Source organism: Salminus brasiliensis, chromosome 16, assembly GCF_030463535.1.
Source record: "Salminus brasiliensis chromosome 16, fSalBra1.hap2, whole genome shotgun sequence".
Classification (NCBI taxonomy): Eukaryota; Metazoa; Chordata; class Actinopteri; order Characiformes; family Bryconidae; genus Salminus; species Salminus brasiliensis.
The window spans coordinates 16,150,814-16,174,591 of NC_132893.1; the positions used below are offsets into that span (position 1 = coordinate 16,150,814).

General features: G+C 37.7%; 1 protein-coding gene across 3 annotated transcripts in view; it reads left to right on the plus strand.

Annotated features, from left to right (window-relative positions):
• Nucleotides 1-23,778, plus strand: part of LOC140536642 (vacuole membrane protein 1-like) — a 60,552-nt gene that overhangs the window by 12,650 nt on the left and 24,124 nt on the right. For 2 of the 3 annotated variants that reach the window (XM_072658565.1, XM_072658563.1), the window contains 2 exons: nt 11,886-12,101; nt 16,493-16,621. In XM_072658565.1, coding sequence (XP_072514666.1) covers nt 11,886-12,101; nt 16,493-16,621 — 345 coding nt within the window. The remainder of the gene's footprint in view (nt 1-11,885; nt 12,102-16,492; nt 16,622-23,778) is intronic. The other variant, XM_072658564.1, reaches the window with a different exon arrangement.

Below are 23,778 nucleotides of genomic sequence, written 5' to 3' on the forward strand. Positions count from 1 at the left end.
ATCTCACTCCCTTCGTTCTGCCATGACACTCGGCCCACATCCTATGACTTCCTCTTGGACCCTCAAATTCAATCAGAGCTGGTTGTGTAAGTAGGTGGTGTGTGTGTGTCTGTCTCTGTGCACGAACATGTACATGTGTTTTGGTGCCTGTGTGTACTTGCCCTTTTTTTCATAACTCTGCTGATTCATGGCTACTAATCTCATTCTCATCCTGTAGAGATTCGAAATATGCCACTAATCTGGTTAGGAATGTAATTTGTTTTGTTTAATTATTTCACAAGTTCAAGGCATATCCTTTCTGACAAACACCTCACATAGCTGCCAGCACAATAGAAAAGTTTTTTTCTATTCTAAAAAACACCTTTATCCTTAAACAATATGTGTTCCTACAAGATCAGGCCAGAGTTGTAAACAGTAGCCTAAAACGGGTTTTATTTTATTGAAATGAAGGATTTTTTTTTGAGTAGATGCACAAACGAAGCAACAACTGAAGTTTGAAGTTCCAAAAGTCACAAAATATCATATACGTAGAAGAGATGTTGTCACCAGTGTAACAGTATGAAAAGAAACACAAAAAAACATGTGCATAGTGAAATGTTAAAACCTAAAATATAAAACAGTAAGAACAGATTTCTTAAATTTCTTTTACAAATCCATCACGTTGTGTAAAGGGTGCATCTTTTTGACTCTAAATCTAAAGCCACTCCTGTCCATAGTGGTGTTTATAAAGCTAATCACAGATAAATTTAATCTGAATAGTACAAATGTGGTGCAAAAATTTGGAACAGATCAGTCTCTTCCAAGCCAAAGTCTAGTTCAACTTTCAAGGCACAGGGGGATTTTTTTTAGTTGAAGTGGTATTTTTTTAGAGCGTAAATGAGAAATGTGTAAACTAGCGCAATGCGGTGAAATACTGTGATGGAGCTGATGGCAGTGTCAGCCATGCCTCTCTCTAAATTATTAATAGTAAAGCTAGAGCTTCCATGGTCTGCTGCTTTAGTGCATTGAGCCATTTGAGAACCCCTAATGTGTACAAAGCAAATAAATGAATAAATAAATACATTAATAAAGTTCCCTAGATGAATCAAATGATTGATAGATATCCTGAACATAACTCTGTATTCTAGATAGGACTTTGCTATCAGTATTGATAATTAATTAATTAAAGAGCTAATGCGATCCCTGCATAAGCAATGAATCCCTGCACGGTGTGTGTGTCTGTGTTCTAGCATACATTTGTGTGTGGGTGAACGGTATTACCGTGGGTGGAGAAGCCTAGATGAGCTCATGTGGTTTAAAAGCCACATTGATAAATCATAGACCCCCCCTCACCATTACGGAGATCTACAGACCCAAGGCAATGCATGGAACACTGGTGTCAGAATGGCCTACTGTTAATTCACAAACTAAAAAAACTCCCATTTAAAATGTGACTTGTCTCATTCTGTGTTTAGAGTACACTGTAGCTCTTCATGCCCTGTAATATTGTTTCTGTTGTTGTGTTAAAAATTACATATACATTTTTAGATTTTTGAATATTTTCTTTTTTGATTTTCAGAGTTCATGTGTTAAAAGAGCATGTCCTTTAGCAAATTAGTGATCTTATAAAGTTTCTGAACTCCACTATCTCAAAACTAAAAATATTTACGTCAAAGTATTAGACGCAATTAAAACATGGGCCAAATCAACCCTGAATCTCTAACTAAGCAAAGGGCAATATGAACATTCTTTTTTTCAAATTTTCAATATTGAATTGAATTTGTGAAAATACATGCATAGCAATTCACAAACTTCATAATTTGATTTGACATGTTTGTTTTCATTGTTTTCAGTTTATTAGATCATTCAGCATTAGAGAACAGCCGGTTGCCAGTTCACAGAGCCTAAGCAGAGGTTGCCAGATCCCTACCTCATTCCCTCCCACCGTGGCGGAATTGGCCGTGCCTTTCCCCCTTTTTGAATGTGTGTACACTTTACTGGTGATCCCGCCTGTCTTTATTGCATGGCCTCGGTTTCTGCGGCCTGCCGCAAGAATGTCCGCTATTTTCTTTCCATTATCGAACGGCTGAGGCCTCTGGGTTGGCGGCGGGAGCAGACGGCCATTGTCAAAAAAAGTGGGGTTGCTGTTTTATGGGCTTCACAGCTGCTGACATAATTCAGTGAGTTTTTCCGCCATGGAATGACAGCGAGGGCAAACAAACGGTACGCTGTGTGGAAACCGTTATTCCAACACCCCACGCCCTTCTTATATTCTTCTTCTTGCCCCCCCTACCTGCGCCTCAGTCGTGTTTTATGGCCTGTTTAAAAATCTAATCCTAATTCTCAGACTTGTCAAATGTAATCAAATGACTATAAATTTTAAATACAACCTGAGAGCAAGCAGTGAAATTAGGCTACTCAAACATTTGGCAAAATCATAATATTGGTAAAGCCTTCTGCCATATTAGGCTTGTTGTTCCTTGAATGAATGAGGTGCAAGTGTGTGTTGGAGGGGATGTGAGGCAGAAGGTAGTTTCAGAGTGGAAAGAGATAATCAGAGACGATTAACTGGGCAGAGTGCATGGCATTCTACTGAAGGTAAGTTCACTATAGGCCAAAAGTACACATTTCACATTAAGTCAATTCCATGCAAGCCGTTTTTATGATACACAATATGCATTGCAATACACGTGATTGCAGACAGAGTGCATAAATAGCGACAGATTTTAAGGAATAACTGCTTTATCTTCAAAATTTGCTGCTCATCAACTAATTAAGCAGGACTAATAACACTCTCTGTAATTAAATGTGGTCAACTGGTCTGTGTTCCACTGACGATATCCTATGTACGTAGAAGCATACTGTGGATCACGATAAAATTTGTCACGATACAATAAAGTAGCACCATATTGCCTAGCCCTAATTCTAATTACATGTCATTTGGACATACTCCGATGGGACAAGCTTTTACTCTCTTTGTAAATGACAGCTTTGGTCAACTTATGCTAATTTAACACAATATGATCAGTTAATCAAGCCTTCAGTAGCATCTGAACGAGATAAGGTGGATATGATTAGGCCTGCAATAAGTCTGCAATAATAAGAGTCTGTACGGATAATCACCAGGAGCGAAATGTGTGAAGAATCAGCTGTATATTATAGCTTCAGACTAAAAATATTATATATTTTGAGATACACAATATTTATCACAATACATGTAATCACAGACTAAAAACATCAGTAGAAGCAGATTCTTATAAATTACTGTTCAGATCCTCTCCTGTACTGAATACATTTTTATTCAACATCTACTGCACTTCATCTAATTAAACCAGTCTCATTACACTGTTTGTAATGAAACCTGCAGCTGATCAGTAGAACTAACTGTATCCTTAATATTCTTAGAAAGCATATTATTATCACAATAACAAAATTTATCACAATACGATAAAATATTGTCACATTGCCCAACTCTACTTGAGACATTATGACAAATCTTGTTGTTCTGTGTTAATTAGATTATTATTATATTATATTATATTATATTTTATTTTATTTCTTTAGCTCGTCCTAAAACCACAGTTAGGGTTTTAGGTTAGTGTAATACTTGTTAACAGTCTGTTTGTTTGTTACATGTCATACTTGTGTTGCTCTCACCAAGTAAAATTCCTAAATAAAGAGATTGTGATTCAGATTCTGAACAGAAGTGGTAAAATCTGTAGCAGGTGCTTCGATGGGAAAGGCCTCCATGTTTTTTGTCCACCATGTCCTGCCCATTTGTCACTTAAAGACTGATTTACACCCTTACTTTTTGATATGGTAGATGAGATATGTGGCAGTTTGTTTTCTTTCCTTTTTCAGCAGCAGCCAACCCCCTTTTCTTATGTAAAGGTTACCGCGTGAGCGATGCTGAAAGTGGGTTGAGGTTACTTGAACATGGCCTACAAAAAGGCAGATGTTCAACTGTTATGGGAGGTAGACGGGAGTTTTATTAAGATTGTGTTTGGACAGCGTGACGGAGCTGAAATGCATTATCAAGCCATTCTTTTTGTCTGAGTCACGTTCACTCGGACTGCGTGAGAGAGTCCCGGTACTCTCTCTAGTGAGTTATTTATTCCTCTGTTTTGTAAACACTCCTACATTCCTTCTGGACTTCTCAATGGCTGCAAAAAGAAAATGAAGATCAAAGTTGGCATATGTTTGTCTTTCTGTCTGTGTGTGTGAATATTGACTGTTTACCTATCTGTATTACCTCTCTCTGTCTATCTCTCTCTGTGTCCCTCTTTCATTCAATGTACAGATGTCTGTCTCTTCCCAACGAAGTGCCAACTGACAACATTGACACCCCTTTCACCAATAGATTCTGTTGCAATTCTCACACACCCTTTCTCTGAAGGGTAACTTTGTAATCTAAATGGATAGGTGGGTTTTGCTGTTGCTGAACAGTCGTAATATGGTAGAGGAAACTGGCCAAATTGTTTAAGAGGAGAAACACAGAAACCAAGTTACTGTTAACATGAAAAAAAAGAACCCATATTTTGGCTTCTTACTTGTTCCTGACTGGAGAAGGCTCATGCTGCATTAGAGGGCAGGTTTTTGGACATTTCTTTACATGCTGCCACTTTGCCTACTCTTGTTACGTTCTCTTGTGTCCCAGTTTAAAACAGAAGCTAGGGCACCGCCCTATTGCAAAAGTTTTTTTTCCTCACTCTGAATTGCATAAGACTTTGCTGACTCGTGTGTAGAATTTGCGTCACTGAGCGGGGCCAAACACACCCTATTAAACAATTACTCATTCAATCTCTCATACCAACTGATTTTGCTTGAATACGTTACCTCTGTTTACATGTATTGACCTGTGTGTGTATGAATGTTTGAAGAAAAAAAGGATTTAGCCATTTTATTCTGTTGGTCATCAACAGTATGTGTGTTAGAGAGAGAGAGAGAGAGAGAGAGAGAGAGAGAATGTGTGTGTGTGTGTACGCCTAAAATGCGTTGAGGCAAGCATAGCATTCATCATCACCATTCTCCACTGCCAAAGTTTCAGTGTACTTCTCAGCCATTCTCCACCTCACTCTCGTTGGCCATTCTCTTCTGCCCTATTATTAACTCTCTCCCCCGTACTTAAATGTAAAGCAAACATGACACAGGCTGTGTGCACACAATGTCCACAGATCAAAAGACTGCCACCATTACTTTTGCACCTGTTTCACAGTGCAGCTGTACAGCTACCAGCTCTTCGCTGATTTGGGATCGATATCTTGTGTCCAAATTCTAACATCATAATGCAAATTTGAAACTGATCACTGAGCACTGATCTGGGGTCAGTTTTTTTCCATTTCTCAGTAATCATGTCTGTATGCCACTATTTTGGTAGGGAATGGTAGGGACATGTCCCTCCTAGGTCTACGTGATGCCTAAAAACAGTAAGGACAATATTATCCTGTTAAAACCTGAATTAACTGTAGCACTAATGTGTGATGTTTTTAGCAGGAATTTAAGCACTCCTGTCTATGTCAGATTTTATTTCATAAGTGTGTATCATTCACAAAATGTTCTCTGTTGTACCTGAAATATGATATTCTTAAAAACTTTACGTTTTTTAGGTCAGCAAGATCTACTGTTGAACAAAAGAATATAATTATGCATACCAGATTTACTACAGCTATTTTTGTAATTTACTCCTATAAAGAGCGTTGACTAAAGTGTGTTAACACCTTCAGCTAAACACAGTATTCTGCGAGAATTGGTATTTGTTGTTCTCTGACTACCCCTACAGTCAGGAAGTGTAATTCGTGCTTTGAGACACTTTTAAATGGCATGCTTTGCACATGCATTTCTGGGCAAGCGGAGAGATACAGAAGTGTCACTGAAAGTGAAAGAATCAGGTGGATTCACACGGTAGAGTAATATTACAGGTTGACTCTCAGATAATGCATTAATATTATCCCCATTAGCATTATATCCCTATTACAAGTAAGTGGAGCAGCAACATGACATAATAGCTGTTGTTTTTTGTTTATAGATTTTTTAAATGCTACATATTTTGCTACACAAGTCTTAAAACTCTTCCTTTTTTCTTTAAGCACTGCTAAAGAATGTTTACTTCACACAACTCTCAACCAATCCCTGCATTGTACCAGTCTCAAAGCAGTTTTCAAATAAATGAAAGACACACAGACAGAACACACTATTCAGATACTTTGGAGATTTCATTCCATTCCTAAAGACGAAAAATTAACGTACGTGAAAGACTACAATTAATATCAAAACTAGTAACAAGCAGATCCAGGGTAAGCAAAATATTTTTGGGGTTACAGTATTTGCTAACACTCATTTTAACAGGCTGTATAATGATTCATTTTACAGAACAGTGAGAAGTACAATCTCACTTACAATCTTGCAATCTCACTTGCAAATGAATGAGTAAGCCGACATTTTTGTTATTCATAAGGTATTTCTTATGGTGGATTTTGCCTGCTGTTCAGCACCCAAAACCAGAGGCTGCTAATTCCTGTTCAGTAGGCATGAGTAATAATGATATATAAATAATAAAATGAATACATGTTCATATTAACAAACAAATATAAAACTCTACAATTTAGCCAATAGTATGGGCATTCCTCTGACAAATGACATATATATAAGTACAGTAAAAACACTTCTTATGAAGCATATTTACTGTTTTACATTTAATTTACATTAGTTTGCTTATTTAGCATTGCAAAACATTACATGTGGCATGTGCAAAACTAATGGCTTATTAAATGTTATATACTGTGACATTTAACACATAGATTACTAATAAATATGGTTTAATTGTCTTCTAAATATTATCCTACATTTCTAGACAAACACAACCTGAATAAAATAATGACACACAAACAGTTGGTCTGTCGGTGTCGATTTATTGACCATGTTGAGTCAACATCCACTGTACAGGCTTAAAAAAGTAAGTGAACCTTTGTTAATGTCTTCTAACTTTGCCCAATAATAAGGGCATGAGAAACCTGGTTACTGACATGTATTCTCAAAAAGATTATTTAGTATGAGCCATGCCTTGATGCTCTGCGTGTTTTAAATATGTATGAAACTTAAAAAGGCTACAAAACCAGAACTGTTGCTACTCTCCTTGTGGCACAACCGGCAAACCTGAAAGAGGTGAGAAGGAACCCAAGGGTAGCAGCAAAAGACCTACAAAGTCTAAAAACTGCAAAAACTGCAAAGCCTGGTATTAAAAAAAACAGAACAAGAGTGATTTTCATTGAAGAATTTTGTGAACTGTATGCCCAAGACCACTAGGATGTTCTACAATGCTTCTGGGGAAATGTTCCATGAAGAGATGAGATTTAACATCGCACACCAATACCAAAACTGTGTGGCATCTTTGCTTACTCGGGCCAGAAGGCCTTGCAATCGATGAGGGGTAAGTGATTGCAAAGGTGTATAAAAACATTTTACTGGAGAATGTGAGGACAGCAGACCATTGCATCAAGCAGAAGAGATGTTAATGCAACAGGCCAGGGCATAGATCCTGCCCTTAACCCAAATGCTGTAGCATGACTTGAAGAGGCCCAAAAATATCTTCTTTAATGTTGTGTAAATCTTATTTGCCGCTACAGGAGACATTTGGTGGAGGTGATTGCTGCTAATAAGGGGTTAAATATACAGGTCATTATATTCCAGGGTTTGCTTACTTTTTCTAGCCTGCATTGTGAATGTTTGCTCTGTATACTCAATTGAATACACAATAGAATCATGTCAACGTGGACCAGAATAATTAAATTGCAAAAAAAAAATTTTGCTCTTGAAACAGCCTTAATTATTGGGCATGGATTCTACAAGATGCTGGAAATATTCTTTAAATATATATATATATATATATATATATATATATATATATATATATATATATATATATATATATATATAAATGTATATAATAAAATCCAGATATATAAAATGTCTAGATTTTTTGTAAAATGTGCACTGCATTTCTTTCTTTTTTTTTACTTTACTAGTTCCGTTATGTAAATATCATGGCAATTAGCTATACAGAAATATAAAGGCTGTACTTTTTTATCTTTTTTATACTGATCAATTCACCTTTCAATTAATCTGACTTTCTTTGCTGTTTGTTTTCTTATGTTTTAATAACTTGAAGAATTAATATAGACATTAATTAATTTATGCACTTATATCTGTGTATATGAGTATATATTTATTTCATAAAGGCTGAGCGGAATCGATGGTTAAGGTTTCAATTTGTGGTGCTTTTTCTTGCACTAAGGCAGCTAAGGACATTATTTGAACTTGTTAATTAGGTTTTGGCATATGCTGCCTTTTGAAAAGTTGTTCTTTACAACACAAGTGTGTTGCTGTGATTATTTTTGGGGAAACTCATCTAAGATCAGGCTATGTTTCCATACCTTGATTGATTAATTAATTTACACAGGACAGTGCAGTGCTCATGTTGTTTATTCAAACGTTATGTGTAATTTTGTGTAAATTTTGTGTAACTCACAAAAGAGATGTGTAAAACAGAGTAAGCAAGGTTAAAACAAAGTAAATTTTTACTTTCCTTTGTAAAAGATATAATGGCAAGCAAGTATCACATTCGAGTGGTGTATTAGTTGTTAATCTAAGAGGCAGAGAATCCCTAAACTGCGACATTATTACTAGGTCCCAATCCAATCTTTGTGTTCCTGGAGGTAATATAGCCACATAGATGAGATGCTCTGTCAATTAAAATGTAATTAAAATCTCTTTGCTTTTAGGCACCATGAATGTGCTTTATTTTTTGTTATTTTATAACATAAGTGCAATTGCGTACTCTTTTCAGATTTGAGAAAAAAGGTGTGTGGTAATCCTAATGAGACAACGCAGTATTTATGCAATAATTTAATTTCCTGAATTCAAGAGTAAATATATGGTGACAAGAAAATAGACACATCTGGAGGAAAATGGATCAAACAGTTAAAGGACTGGAGCCACAGATATTACATTTAGTGTTCATAAAAGCAGATACTAAGTACATAACCAACTAAGTATACAAAATATTATTTTTCTTTTACAATATTAGCTGTTTAGATACCTTACTGCCATGATCTAACTTGAGGACAAATGTTTCATGTATGTAAAAACAAAATGTACAATCAGAACACATCTGATTCTCTTTATATATGGTGATACACATTTTTAATACAGTTGCACATAACTGGCTAGAATTAAGCATGACAGTGTTACACAGATTGTTTTTTTTTGTTTTTTTTTTTGTTTTTTGTGGAATGCTTGCGTCATATTAAAGTGTTTACATTCCTCCTTCTTACAATCAGCTTTTAACCAAACTCTGAAGTATAGACCCAACTATAGGATTTTACTCCATATTTGTTTTTCATGCTGTTCCAACGTACATGGTCCAATGCACGTGAAAACACATCAAAACCGTATGATTTAACTCATTAGCTGCATGACCCAAGCATCTATGTACAAAAATGTCTATAATTTTGAAAAAAATAAATGAACACATGAATACATAAAATAAAAGAGAAGTCTTAGTTCTAAGTCTTAGAAAACGCTACTTGAAGATTTTTATTATTATAATTTTATTTTTAAAGTTCTAACTACATGTCCAAACATGTATAAATAATTACAATTTTATTTTTTTTCCCAAATAAAACAGTAAGTATACTTATTAGGAATGCAGATGGGCTTAAGAGGTACAAAAGGTCAATTTAAGTCTAAACCAAACTTGGATTTCTTTAGAAAATTTTAGAATGATCTTTTTTAGAATTATTTAGAAAACAAAAATGTGCTTTTAGATTTAGATTTTTCACTATTTTACTAACTATTTTTTGAGAGCTTTTCTAGAGCTGTTTGAAGGAATGCTCTGGCCATTTGGTTGTATTAAGAGTTTTAAAGCTGCACTTCTTTTGAAACGTTATGTTTCTCATAGTAAGTGAAGGGTGGATAACTGTCTTTTGGTGGCTAAATGTGTCTTTTTAACTCCCTTTTTTACTTTAATTAGTTCAGTGAGTAATAGGGCTTGCTTCTTTTGCTTTCACTCATGGCCTCATTAACAGGGCCCCATTCACCTTCATTCCTGCCTGCTGAGCTGCTCTCCGTGGAGCCACAGTTGACTAGTGACACATCATTTCTGTATTTGTGAAATGAATGGGCTCGAAGGAGAGAGGCGGTATGTGTGTGTGTGTGTGTGTGTGTGTGCACGCATATGCGTGTGTGAGCATGTGTGCATCACCGCGTCATTGTGTCACAGAGAGTTTGACACAGGTGCAAATCGCACCCCCACTAACGGTCGCTCCTGCCCCGGAGTTTCTTTTCCTTCTTTGATCTCATCCTCTGCTCTACCCCTTGAGCTTGTATTATTACCCCCCCCCCCAACCCCATTTCTCAACCTCTACATCTAACCACAATAGTACAGATCTTCTTACTTTGCTTTTTTTTTTAACTGCATTCCTCCCAAGACCTTTTTAGAAATCTCTCTGTGCTTACATGCCTGTCTTTGGTGCCCAGACATTAATGTTTGCTGTGCAGGGGAGCTAACAGTAAAGTCTATGCAGCCTTTCATTTCATAACCAGCACTTACATGAAAGTGTTGTGGTGAAGCCTGGTTGCCTTCCAACACTGTGGAAAAAAACAGAAGATGCAAATGAATTTGAATTTGATATACTTGAAAGAATTTCCCCATAGCTTTTACAGGCAATTATCTACATTTGATACAGGATTAAAAAACATTGTTATCACTTTCTTTGTCTAATACGGTGCAATTAATTGATTTAACAAACACAGTACATTTTGTTTTTATATTTGTATATTGTCACTGACCTGTAAAAACCTTGATTTCTCCAAAATGGTAAGGTGAAAAAATATTGTATTCCATTTTGTTACATTTCTATTGGAATATAATATGATTTTGACACAATGTAAAAAAAGAACGTTTAGATTTAAACTATGTCAAAGGTAAAATAAAAAAGGGATGATTTTTTGCCCCTCTCTTAATGTTGAGTATCAGCCGATACTGATCCGATCTGATCTTTGTGTTTGTATAAATCATACAGCCACACAGTTTAGCTGTGATGTACATTAAATAAAAAAAAATCTTAATGCAAAATACTGTTTTATTTAGTTTAGTTCAAAGTTTTTTTGTCACATACATAGTTATAAGCAGTATAACTTGCACTGAAATGCTGTGATAACTGTCCGGGGTTCTGAATGCACTCTTCAATGATGGTTAAAACACAAAGAGAGGCATGTGAAGTGTTTCAGCAATAGTTTTAAGAAATTTCAGATATTGTGTTAGGTTTTCATGCTCCCCTGTAAAATAGTTCCACACTGCAGACTCTAAACTCTTTTATTAACCTTCTGAGAAAACTCCTCTGTGCTGCCGGCTGGGAATAATGTCTGTTAATGACGCCTTGAGGACACCAGATGCCACTCTGAACACTGTGGTTAAAGCTAAGACTCAGAACTGTATTTGGATTACAGTAGCCAAAACCTAATCAGGTAAAATATGATAGAATCAGCCCCGATCCACTGAATCGGATTTTGTAAAAGAAAAAAAAAAAAAAAAAGGAAGCAACAATATGTTGTTTCTATTGCAATTCATGTGTAATAGCCAATAACTAAAATTGTGGCGAATGGTTTGTCTGCACAGAGATTAAAATGAAACGATGTGATGATATGTAGGATATGAATGTCAGCTATTACTTATAATATCTCTTCATAGTATTTCGTATGGCACATAACAGATGAGCTGCTGTCAGTACATTCTTGATCATCAGTCAGATGTTTAAGATGTATGTTGTTTGCATCTATGAGTTTTTGATCTGACCTCTGTTGTTGTGGTGACCTATTACTTATTCTGTCTTAATTCTCATTTCTCTCAGGGTCCCCACATAGCTTCGGTCACAATGGCTGCCTACGAGTGCGGCTCAGTGGACTTCCCTGAGCCGCCCTACCCTGACCAGATCATCTGCCCACAGCTAGTGATGGGGAAGAGTTCGGGAGGTACAGAAGAACCGTCTTCTGCAGGAGGGGCAGCTGGTGATGTTGTCTCTCTTTGGACCATCATCTCTAAAGTGCGCCTAGAGGCATGCATGTGGGTGAGTGTATGTGGTCATACCAAGGCTCCTAATCTCTCTCTTATCTACAGAGTTCTTATTTGTAAGCCCCAATCAGGAACTTGCCATGGTCTGGGTTCACAAACAGAGACCACGGTAAAAGTACAGAGTGCTTCATTTGAGCAGGTGAAGTCCTATCCTGTGCTGTTACTGGGAGGCTTGTTTTTTTTCTGTTCCAGTAACTGCCATTCTGGACACAGCAGTTCTCAATTAGGCCCCACTCACAATTTTTGTTGTACTTGTGGCTTTGCAAGAAAAATGTCAAACCCTGAAGTGGAAACCTTGACTGATGCTGAATTATTTGTAATCTGATTTCATTGAGATTTTCTTCTTTTTGTGTCTTTTCTGAATGATAACCGCTGGTGGTGGGGAAATAACCTGTAAGTGTTGCTGAATTTCCCCTCACCGTCTCTCGCGGTTTCACACTTCACACCAGACCTGTGGTTTAACATGTTTTTTTTCGACAGTAGTACAGCCTGTTCTTTATGGTCACACACGCACACACACACACATATAAAAACAAAGCTACTGAGGAAGTGACCCTGTTGGTATGTCAAAGAAAAGTACAACTTTTACACTTCACATGTAAAGTTCCTGTCATTGTCCAGAACAGACTGTACATTACCATCTATTACACAGAAAATAATTGATTTCTATCTGAATGGACCTTGTTATCGTTGGAAGTCAAGCAATTTATAAAGCTTATAGTTTAGTATTTGCAAGGTTTCACAGTCTGAAGTAACCATTGTAAAGTGGTGAGAAAACATGAAATTAACATCACCCCTCGCATATGCTATTAGTTCAGCATATGCCATTATCGTTGAACAAATGATAAACACAACAAACATTTCTGTATTTTGTGACTTGAAGAGCAGAATACCTGTGTGAATTGAAAAATATTTAACCCCCTACCACAAGTTGGTAAATACTACAAATTCTAAAAACACAAATACAAATAGTAGCCTGAATTGTCTAGTGGTCACAAAGGTGGTTTTCATGGAGTTAACTTTGGCGAAGCACAGATGATTGGCAAACAAATACACAGACAAATTAATCTTTTTTTTTGAGAGTGAGTTTTCCATAAAATCTCTCAGCACAATGATATTCTCCTGTCATTGTAAGCCCAAACAGTGTAAATGAAACCACATACTGAGCTTAAAAAGTCTTCTCACTCTGCTAACATTTTGTAAATCAAAACTACACTTTTTCCCCCAATTCAGTCATTTCCAATTTCCTATCACAGGATTCCAGTGCTGTTAGGAGGATGAAGGCTAGCATGTGCTTCCTCCGATTCAGCAAACCACTTCTTCTTAAACTGCAAAGACACTGAACAGCTGAACACTCTTGGAGGAGCATGCTATTATGTTCTTTCAGCATGAGTCAAGACAGAGTCTGTTACACTAAGATGGGTCAGAACCACTGACTTAAGGGCTACTAGGTTATAATACACAGAGATGCAGTTTAATCTGTATTTTGAAAAAGTCAGCATCCGATCATATATCGTGACTACATATGACCTTAACAACTGTGACCTTAACAACTAGAACTGTGTATTGGCAAGAACCTAGTGATACGATAAACATCACAATACAGTGGTTGCGATTTAATTTGCAATATATTGTGATATGGAGAGCAAGGCAATATATTGCAATTTTATTTGTTTTATTAGATTTTGTTTATTTAGATTCTAAAAACACATAATTGTACGCATGAATCTGATGTGAAAGAGCCGTTTATGTTTTCTGCAATCATAACAGTGGGATCTGAAGACAGTACAGCACTGCTATGTAGCAGTCATATAACACAAACCACTCTCTGTCACATAAACTATTAATTAAAAATGGTTACTGTGTTTGCGTATCGAAAGAGTATTGCAAAACATTATATCGTGATACTCAGGTGCATCAACATTTTCTTATACCCCTAGTAACAACCCTATTTAAGAAGGCCTTGACCTAAGAAGAAGGCCTAATGTCTCAAGTGTGAGTTGGGGCATGACAAACACTCCCTAGCAGTCCAGAAACATTTGAGTTTTTGTCACTACAGGTTTCTCCGAATACACATTTTACCTTTCTTAGAATGTAATGTGGCTGTGTGACTGCAGGTTGATTGTTGTTTACAACTCTGAGAAGAAAGAACTACAAAGAACTGTGTGTGTGCAATACATGCGTTCAGTTTTTTTTCCTTCTTCCTCTAATCATAAACGAGAAGTGAATGTGCTAATCTGTGTCATGGATATCAGCAAGCACATGTAGCTGCAGTCTCGCCATTAACTTGTTTCTGGATCATCTAAGCTCTTTATTGTTACAAGATTTCCCCAGATTAGCACATTAATAGAAAGAGATGTAATTGATGATAAATCAGCCTCTAGTTGCTACCATTATATTTAATTAATTGAAAAAAGTGGATCATAATATTACTGTTCATTTTGACAAAACGGTTAGCTTGCCGCATATAATGTGTTTTTGAGCAGAAGTAGCGAACTGACGTCAGGCTTGTGCCACCTCCCCTTCTGGCAGCACCTGAGTTGGATGGCACATCAGCCACCCTTGTCTTTTTTTTATTTGTTTGAGAGCATTAAAGGGAAATCTAATGATAGGAGATTGCTCTAGCTTCAGCTTTTTGGTTTTTATTTGTTTGTTTGTTTGTTTGTTTTTTGCATAAACACATAAGATGCTCCATGTTTGTGTTCTACATTAGCATAATTGGTCTTGGTTCAGGTGTGTTGGAAACAGGTATAGAGCAAAAAAAAAAAAGTGTCCCAAAGGTTCGGGCTAAGAAACATTGCGCTAGTTTACTTTATTTAAATTTCTTATTCAGTTGTTTGAACCCACAGCAAATTTCAGGGGTGTCTGTTTCAAAACTGTACACAGCCAGGAAGAGTCGTATTTCAGCAAAGCTCTCTGGGATTTTACTTGGCAATTTATGTCTTTATCAAACACCTGGCGATGGCAGACTACCTGCTGGGCTGAGCCTTAACCCCATGTACTGCCAGTGCCAAGGCTCATTGTTAGAAGAGCTACCCTTGGCACGGAGACCAGCAGTCAAAAAGAGAGATCTCACTTACACACACACACACACACACATATATATATATATATATATATATATATATATATATATATATATATATATATATATATATATAAAAGAGTTTACAAACAGCGTTTTCATTTTCTTTGCCTAGTGTTGTACTTGCAGTGAGCGTGAAAGAGGGTGCTAATAAGCAAACCTTTGCTCTCACACACAACCCAATGCACAACCTATACACTGGTAAAACAGCTTTCACAAAGTGGCTGTTGATGGGGCAGCTGTCCGGGAGATTAGCTGCAACTGCTCGATGAGTAACCCGGTGGCGGCCTCCATCAAAGCCAGTTGTTTTTGAAAGGAGGCAGGATGTCGAGATTAAATAACAGCCCTGTTAATACCTGACCACCAACGGCAAGAGAAAAAAAAACCATCTATTTTTGCTGTAAGACTTCATTCATTTTAGCAGCACTGCATATTGGTGAGCTGCTTAAAGTGAGTGGGCAAACCTCCATCACATCCACTCCCTGGGGGGACTCCCTGCGTTTTGTTATATAGCTTTCTTTTCTCTTGTTCCAGCTTAGATACTGCAGACCTTTCTTCTCATGAAACTCCATTGTGGTATAGTCTGCCAAGCTGCAAAAGGACTGGATGTGTATGCTCAGCTCAATGTCAAATTAGCTTAATGGAGCTCTTTTGTTCTGAAGCGATAATATTGGCGGCATACACTGACAAAAGCGGTTAATAGAAACACTTGTATTCATTTTTGATAACCTAATCAGTCAGTTGGTTGGCAGCAGGGTAGTGCACCAAATCATTTGATATGGGCCAGCAGCTTTAGGTTCATATCAACCATTAAAATGGGGGGGAAACGATCTAGTGATTTTGAATATGACACTATTGTTTGTGCCAGATAGGCTGGTTTGAGAACTGCTGGTCTCCTGGGATTTTCAACACAACAGTCTTTAGAGTTTACTCAGAATGGTGTAATAGAAAAAAGAAAACATCCAGTGGGTGGCAATTCTGCCTACGGAACTGCCTTGTTGATAAAAGAGAGGTCAGGGGAGAATGGTCAGACTGGTTCTATCTGACAGTAACTCAGAAAAGCATATCAGAATGCACAACATATTAAACCTTGAGGCAGATGGGCTACAAGATGGTACAGTCAGAATTTGGTACCAGCAGCTTGAATCCATGGACTCAACATGCTTTGGGTCAACGGTCCATGGAGGTGGTATAGTAGTGTGGGGAAAGTTTACTTGACATGCTTTAGAATAATCCAGTCATCACTCAAATGGTGTAGCCTACTTGAGATTGCTGTTGACCATGTGCATCCATTCATGCAGGGTGCAGGGACTGCTATAGGAGAGCTTCCTCCTTATTTTATGGCACGGGCTGCTCGGTTGTCTGGCACAGAGCCAGAGGAAGACTGTGAGGTGTTTGAGGAGATTCTGGACCAGGCTGAGGTTGGACAGGCAAGTCTTTAACCCTATCTCTCTTTTTACTTTCATTTCTTTCCTCCCATCCCTCTTGCTTCCTTCCTCCTTTTATCTTCACTTCTGTTTCATTGGCTGACTGATCCATGTAGCCACTAGTCTGTTTTACCTCCCCCACTTAAGCCAAGCATACACTGTATGATTTGTGAATGCATGTTCTTTGGTGACAGCTCACACATGAATTGCTAGTTGTGCACAAGAATAATATGAAATGTGACCCCTACAGATAGCTCATGAGATTGCTCTAATTGCAAGACAGCAGAAGGATGTTTCTGACATTTCCGCAGCATCACAAATGGAGATTGTTTGGACAGTTAATCAGGCCTGACTACCCCTCCCACTCTGCACCTCAGTGGGCGGCTGATGAAGCTGAAATTCAGCTAGATTCTAAAGATGAATCTTCTGTATAGTGTATGCTTGGCATTAGCACCTAATGTCACAGCCATAGTCTTAAAGTAACTCCATGTTTCACTACACCTGTCATTCAAAAAAAACCTATAGAAATAATATTTCTAAAGTTTATGTAACAGCATTAAAGACACTCTACTCAATCCCTACTCAAAACAAGGCAAAGGTTTCAGAAGCTCCTCTCTTAACACTGCTTCTGATTACACAAAGGTCCAATAAGAGCAGTTTAAACGCATTTTAGCTGTGCTAAATCTAACGTTCCCACCAAGAGAAAATCCCTGAAATCATTTCACAGAACTGTTTTTGTCAATCAGCATATTTTAGGCCAAATCTTATCTCATGTTTGGGCCACAGAGTAAACATATATACTGTAAATGTTCCCTTATTTTAAACGTTCTGCAGTGTTGAGTTCCGCGTCTATTGTTCATAACTTTTTCTCTTTACTTTAACAGTATTTTCACTCATCTGTGTGTTTCAACCACAGTGACTAAATAAAGTTATTATAAGAACTGTGTGAGTACGTGTGTTTCTGTGAGAAGCTGCATCGGAGTTCCTGACCTCCTTCTGGTAACGGTTCAGCAGTTCCGCTAAGTGAGACGTTTCTAGTCATTTCATTCATGCAAGGGAGATTTTATCACGAATAAGGACATCAGAGTGACATAAATGGAGGTGTGCCGATCTAGTCACCATCATCAGTTCACAAACGCACTACTCTCGTTCCTCTGAACATAGAAGTGTGCCTGCAGTTTGTGGAAGTTGCAACGCAGTGGCCAAATAAAATGTGTTTAAGCAGGGTTGCGGAATAAAATGTATAACGACGCGCCATCTGTAAATATAAAATGTATTTATATATATGACTTTATGACACGGCCCCCTTAAGTCCTCAACTCTTGGTTTTGCATCGTACTGATCTGGTCCTCCTCCTCGTTCTCCTCCTCCTCCTTCTTTCTCTCTCTCTCTCTCTCTCTCTCTCTCTCTCTCGTTCTCTTCCATTCTGTAATGATCTGGGCAGTTAGTGTATCTGGCTGCCGCATGTGGCCAGCAGCTACTGAGTGCAAGTTTTTCTGGCTGCAGGAGCGCTTCTCCAGCCGGAAGCCCCTTTTCATCTCCTCTTTCCTCCTCCTTTCTCACTGTCAAATGGGACAGTCTCACATCCGCTCAGAGTGAGATCTGCATCCTCTCTAATTCCCTTTCTTGCTTTTTCTCTCTCACCCTCTCTATATTTCGCTCTTTTTATTTGTCTCTCTCTCTCTCACCTGTTGCCTTTTTTTTTCTAAGGAAATCACTTTCGACTGCAGTTCTCTTTGATTCGTTCTTCAGTTGACAATGTTTCGCACTATCCGTCAAATCCACCTTGATAACGATAACCTTCCGGACAGGAGTGTTTCATAAAGCGGCAAGCTTGAAGAGAGATGGCCGACACCTGTTTTTTTTTTTTTTTTTCCTCCAGGATTTCCATATAATCTTTTTGGGCTTGTGTTTCTAGTTCTATGAAACACACTTCTTATCTTTTCCTAACCTTTTTTAAATATGGCAGCATCCTACACACTGTACATGGCAACAATCCAAAAAAAATGTAGCACTTTTTGCAGTGTTTTATTATTTTTTTTTGGTTGTTTTTTTGGGGTAAGAAGAGCACATTTATGTTACATCTTCAGTGGCATCAGGCAGTGTGGCAGTGTGAGAGTGGGTGTGCATTTGGTCGACCTTTGTCCAAAAGTGACCAAAGTCAAAAGTGTGTCCCAGTGTGCTAGTGGCATTGTGGTAGCCTCTGATAGTCCAAACATTCAGGATCCTCGATATGGACTGGGCATCGTCCGTGGTTTTCTAAAACAGGAACTCCATGAACAAGTGGATCTCATCGGTTATGCTCGCTATGTTCTTTTTCCGAATGTTCAGTTTTTCTCCACCAGTTTCAAAAAACAAGGCAAAACAGCATCAACATGTGTATTTTTTCCCCATTCTGCTTAATAAATGGTGCACACAATGTGTGACCCTGAATGCAGCAGTGAAAGGGTTACAGCTGACTGGGATTTGTTAATTTTTTTTCATGCCACTAAAAAAAACCTGGCATGTGAAGAGTTAACCTGCCATCGACCCCATACTGAAAGGGTTAATGAGTCTGTGAATTCTCAGTTGCCAACTCCCAGGCAGGCGAGTAAATCTGTAACTGGACCAAGCTGCATCTCTGCTGGGCAGGGCGTGAGTGTGGCTGCGTTTGAGTGAGTGAGTGCGTCTGTGTGTGTGTGTGTGTGTGTGTGTGTGTGTGTGTGTGAGAGAGAGAGAGAGAGAGAGGGGGAGCGGGAGAGAGAGCCTCCCCCCTGGCCCTGTCTCCTCTCCTCTCCTCCTCCCTGATCTGTGGTTAGCCCCGCCCCGGCCTGTCACGTGACTTCTCTGAAAGTCCCCCCTCCCGCCACCTCCCCCCATGTTTCCAGTAAATTGCTTGAAAGGAGGGGGTGAGTCAGAGCAGCTTCCCTTCAACCACAGCTTGTTAAAGAATTTGTCAACGTGGACTCCAGGGCGCACTGCCCCCCCCCTTCCTCCTTGCAATACATTTGAATTTTTTTCCTCCTTTCTTTGGAACGGTCTCTGGGTCGGATTACGTCAGGCGCTCATAATCACTTAACTTCCTGTGACACACTGTAAAAAAGAAGGGAGGGGGAGAGAATGAGCGCAAGAGAGAGAGCTTGTGATGGCATCGAACAAGTGTATTTGTGTGTGTGTGTGTGTGTGTGTGTGTGTGTGTGTGTGTTGGAGGGGACTAGAAACACGTGTCTGTCTGGCTGTGCTTAATTTAAAAAATTGTATCTAAAAACAGTGTGATTGACTTGACTTAATTAAGACCAACCTCTTCCTCATTTCTTCCACCCGCTTAAATAAGCAGTTTTAACAGATCATTTAGGGGTTTCGTGATCATATAATGTAAAATATCATCATAATATAGATATTATAAGCTCACTCATCTCCTATATTCCTAATTGAATTATTATCATTAAAATGATAAATATATATTGCTATGTGGCCTGTAGAAACACTTCTACTGGAACTAGTATTTTGGTATTTGCATAGGACCGTTTCTGTTTTTGGGAATGTACATACCAAAAGACTGATTGGGACTGGAGTGGTGAATTATGGGATGGTGAAGCAAGCGTTATTTACACTGTGCCAAAATCAGGAAAGCCTGTTTAAAGCTCTCTGTTTTCCCCTCTCATTTATTTGCGTCAGTCTTCGTCATCTCTCCGCCTGCTCAAGCCTGTTGCATCTCATTCTTCAACACCTAAATATACAGCTTTCCTGTGTATGTGGAAAAGGGTCAGTTGTCTAGACACAAAAGCAGTGTAGGTAGATCTTGTACTGGGTGCCAGTCTAAACTAGAAAGTATCAAGAAAATTTTGTCAAAAACTTGAGCTATGAACTATAGAAACGCCTCAGAGATGTTACACTGTCTGGCTGTGTCATTGTTGTCTGCACAGTAAGCACCAGAAAAACTGAACATGAAAAAGAATGGAGACAAAAAAAAGGAAAAATGCAGGATTGTGCCAAACCTAAATCAAAGGGCTGAGAGTGTGTCCCATAGCCTTAAATACTGGTGCACTTTTGACAAGATCTCCTAAACATAATTGCTGGGAAGCCCTGCCCCAGGGGACGGCGGGGTGGGTGCTGGTAAGGGTGGGTGGCAGTGGCGGGTGAAAGGCTTGCCAAATGGTAATTTTCCATGATGAGTTCAAAAAAAGGTGCTACAACACCTTTGTATTATTCCTTAAGTGTGTAGTAAGAACTGAATGATGTTGTAGGACGTGTAAACAGAATCCTGTAAATATGTGTTTATCATCTCATCAATAGCAAAATGTTTTAAAGAGGGCTTTTAAGGGAAATGGTGAGACAGATGCGTTGCAGATAAAGGATAAAAGGCTCAGTTTTTAGAGGGTGGGGGGGATGATGAGAGACTTGTGATTGGACTTGAATGCTGTGATTTACCCTTGGCATTACTCAGCAATTTCTTTTGACCGTTAGAAGTGGCTTACTCATGTGGCATAATGCGTCTGTGAGGAGAGTGGGCAGTGGCGTCTGAACGTGGCTCTTTTATCACCATGGTACAGTAAAGATCCCGACGAGTCATGCTGTTAGTGAGATAAACAATGGACATTCCTCTTCTTTGAACAATAGACATTCCTCTGACACAGGGTCTGATCGGGAGAGAGGGAGAGGAAGAGTCCAACAGAACGGGTGCAGCTGTTGCTATGTGTAAGCCCAGCCTGCGTGATTGGACAGAAATGCTTTTGAATTTTAAAGTTCGGCCAATCATCACACAGCTACATCCGTTGGCTCTGGAGTCCTCCCCCTCTCCCCCGCCAACATTTCTTGGACTGATTTGATGTCCATATTAGGCTTGATTCGGTCAAATCTCCTCCCATTGCCAAATAAGAGAGCACTCGAGTTTCAGTGGACTTCTGTGTCATGGGGACAGATAGGATGCACAGCATATTGGAAATGAATTAAAGATGAGCTCATCTGCCCGTGGGGTCCATGTGTGATTTACATGATCAGTGATCTTTCTGTATTAATATTAGTCTTTTCACTGTTAGTCACTGGAAAACGGTGTTGAAGGTTTATTTCTTTTGCCTAGATGTTTGCAGAAACATTAAGAGCAGCAGCACAAAATATGCAAGTCAAAAACAAGTCAAATAAAAATACATGTGAATGAAATATAAAGCAATTATTGATAAAGTGTATTATAAAGCGATTGTCTCAGACATCACACATCTTTCTTGGATTACATCTCAAATTTATAGTGACTGCAGAAAAATCCCACTGCACACGAAGGAATGGTTTTGCAGCTGTTTTCTTGTGCTGTTGACTGTGATTTAACACATCAAAAATAACTAAAAATATATTTCGTATAAAAATATAGATGAAAATCCATTTTCAAATTTCCAAAGATGCGTATACACAAATTATTGTTATATTTTCAAACACATTTAAAGCATCTAAAAGGCATTCAAATATTCAATTAAAGTTAAAAAATCTACTTTAAACAGACAATGCAGAGATGAAAAGGCTCAGATAAAAAATTCAGCTGGAATGCGAATAGCAGAATTAATTTTGCCCTTATATTAAAATGACCTTAACCCTCCTCTTCCCAGCATAGGTATAGGGGGAAAAATCCATGTTATTACAGGGAAAGAGTTTTGTCAGATTGGGAAGGATAGCTGGAGATATTTGAAAAGCATTTCTGACTCATTGGAATGACTTTGGAGAGTCTCTTGTTGCTCTTCATCCACCCGTTTCTTTTGGAAAGTAAAAAGGTTCATGGATCTTTCTGGTAAGGGTTAATTGTTTGTTCTCTTTTTTTTACATTTTAAGAAATAGTTATAGTGTTTGGAAATATGACAGTGATGTGTTAAGACAATTAAAATTGGTTCTAAAAATCTTACAAACCTAATTTAAAAGTGACAGCTTACTCTGAAATGGCTTAGGTGTGTATTTCTAATCAGATTAGTGCAATAAGCAGAGAGGTTTAATTTATTATATTATTACGCTCCAAATGGTTGCAAACCTATTAATTCTATTATTTGTCCATTGTAAAGGATTTGCGATAAATATGTGTTAATAGAATTCATGATAAAATCATACTTTATTAATTCAGACATGTTGTGAATGTTACAGAACATTTAAAACAGGTTAAACATTTTTTAACTGGCTAGAAAGGCACTTTGTGAAGCATTCGTTCCATTTTGTACCTGATTGGTTTGGATGCTGGCTGGAGTCCAGCATTTCTGCAGGTTTGGACACTCTCTTTCTCACATTTTTGCCCTGAATAATGACATCTAAAATCAGCTGTATTTTAAACACAATTAGAAAAGCAAGAAATTTAAGAAATACAGTGGCTAGAGGGTTTTTTTTCATCATGCAGTTTAATGCAGTTTGTCCTTCTATGTTAGATTAAACACTCATTTATTAAGAGAGAAGAGCTCAAATAATTTAGATAATTAAAGGGAACACTAACAAAGCCTAATTTTCATCATGCTAAAATATTTCAAAATTCCTATTTGAAAGGAGCAGTTAATTTGTTAAATAAATGTTGTAAAATAAAAGTGCTTATCATTTGTATTTTTAAAAGATATTCTTTCTAAATTCTTTCTTTTTGTGCCTGTCGGCTTTTTATTCTGTACAGAATTGAGTACTCCAAAATGTGTAAAGTGTAAGATTTATACACATACATCATTTTAATTGAATAAAAAAGCTCTTAAAATAAAATTGTAGATCATGCCAAAAACCAGGCTAGTCCCTAAAAAGATTTTAAATATTTATATGAATTATTGTGTACAAAAAGACTATTCAAATCACAACCATGCCTGAATTTCCAGCATATTGGATAACAAACAGTAGTAAAATAATTAACTGACCATTGTATTTAATGCAGTACTGTAATGATGCCTGTAAAAATCACAAAACAAGTGAATTAGATGTTGATGTTTTCTGTACTGAGAAGAGACTATACACCTTAGATTTTAGGTAAGTAAAAAATTGCGTTTTGTCAGAGGAAAGAATGTTTTAAACACAAAATAAAATAAAAAAAAAAGCCTTTTAAGAATTGTTCTTAAAGAATTGAGATTTTGTTGCAATGTTTTTACACAGTTTCAAACACCTGATAATCATAAGTCAAAACTGTTTTGCATGAACTGCAGTTGTGCAGTAGCTTTATTTAAACTGTAAATGCTTCATTT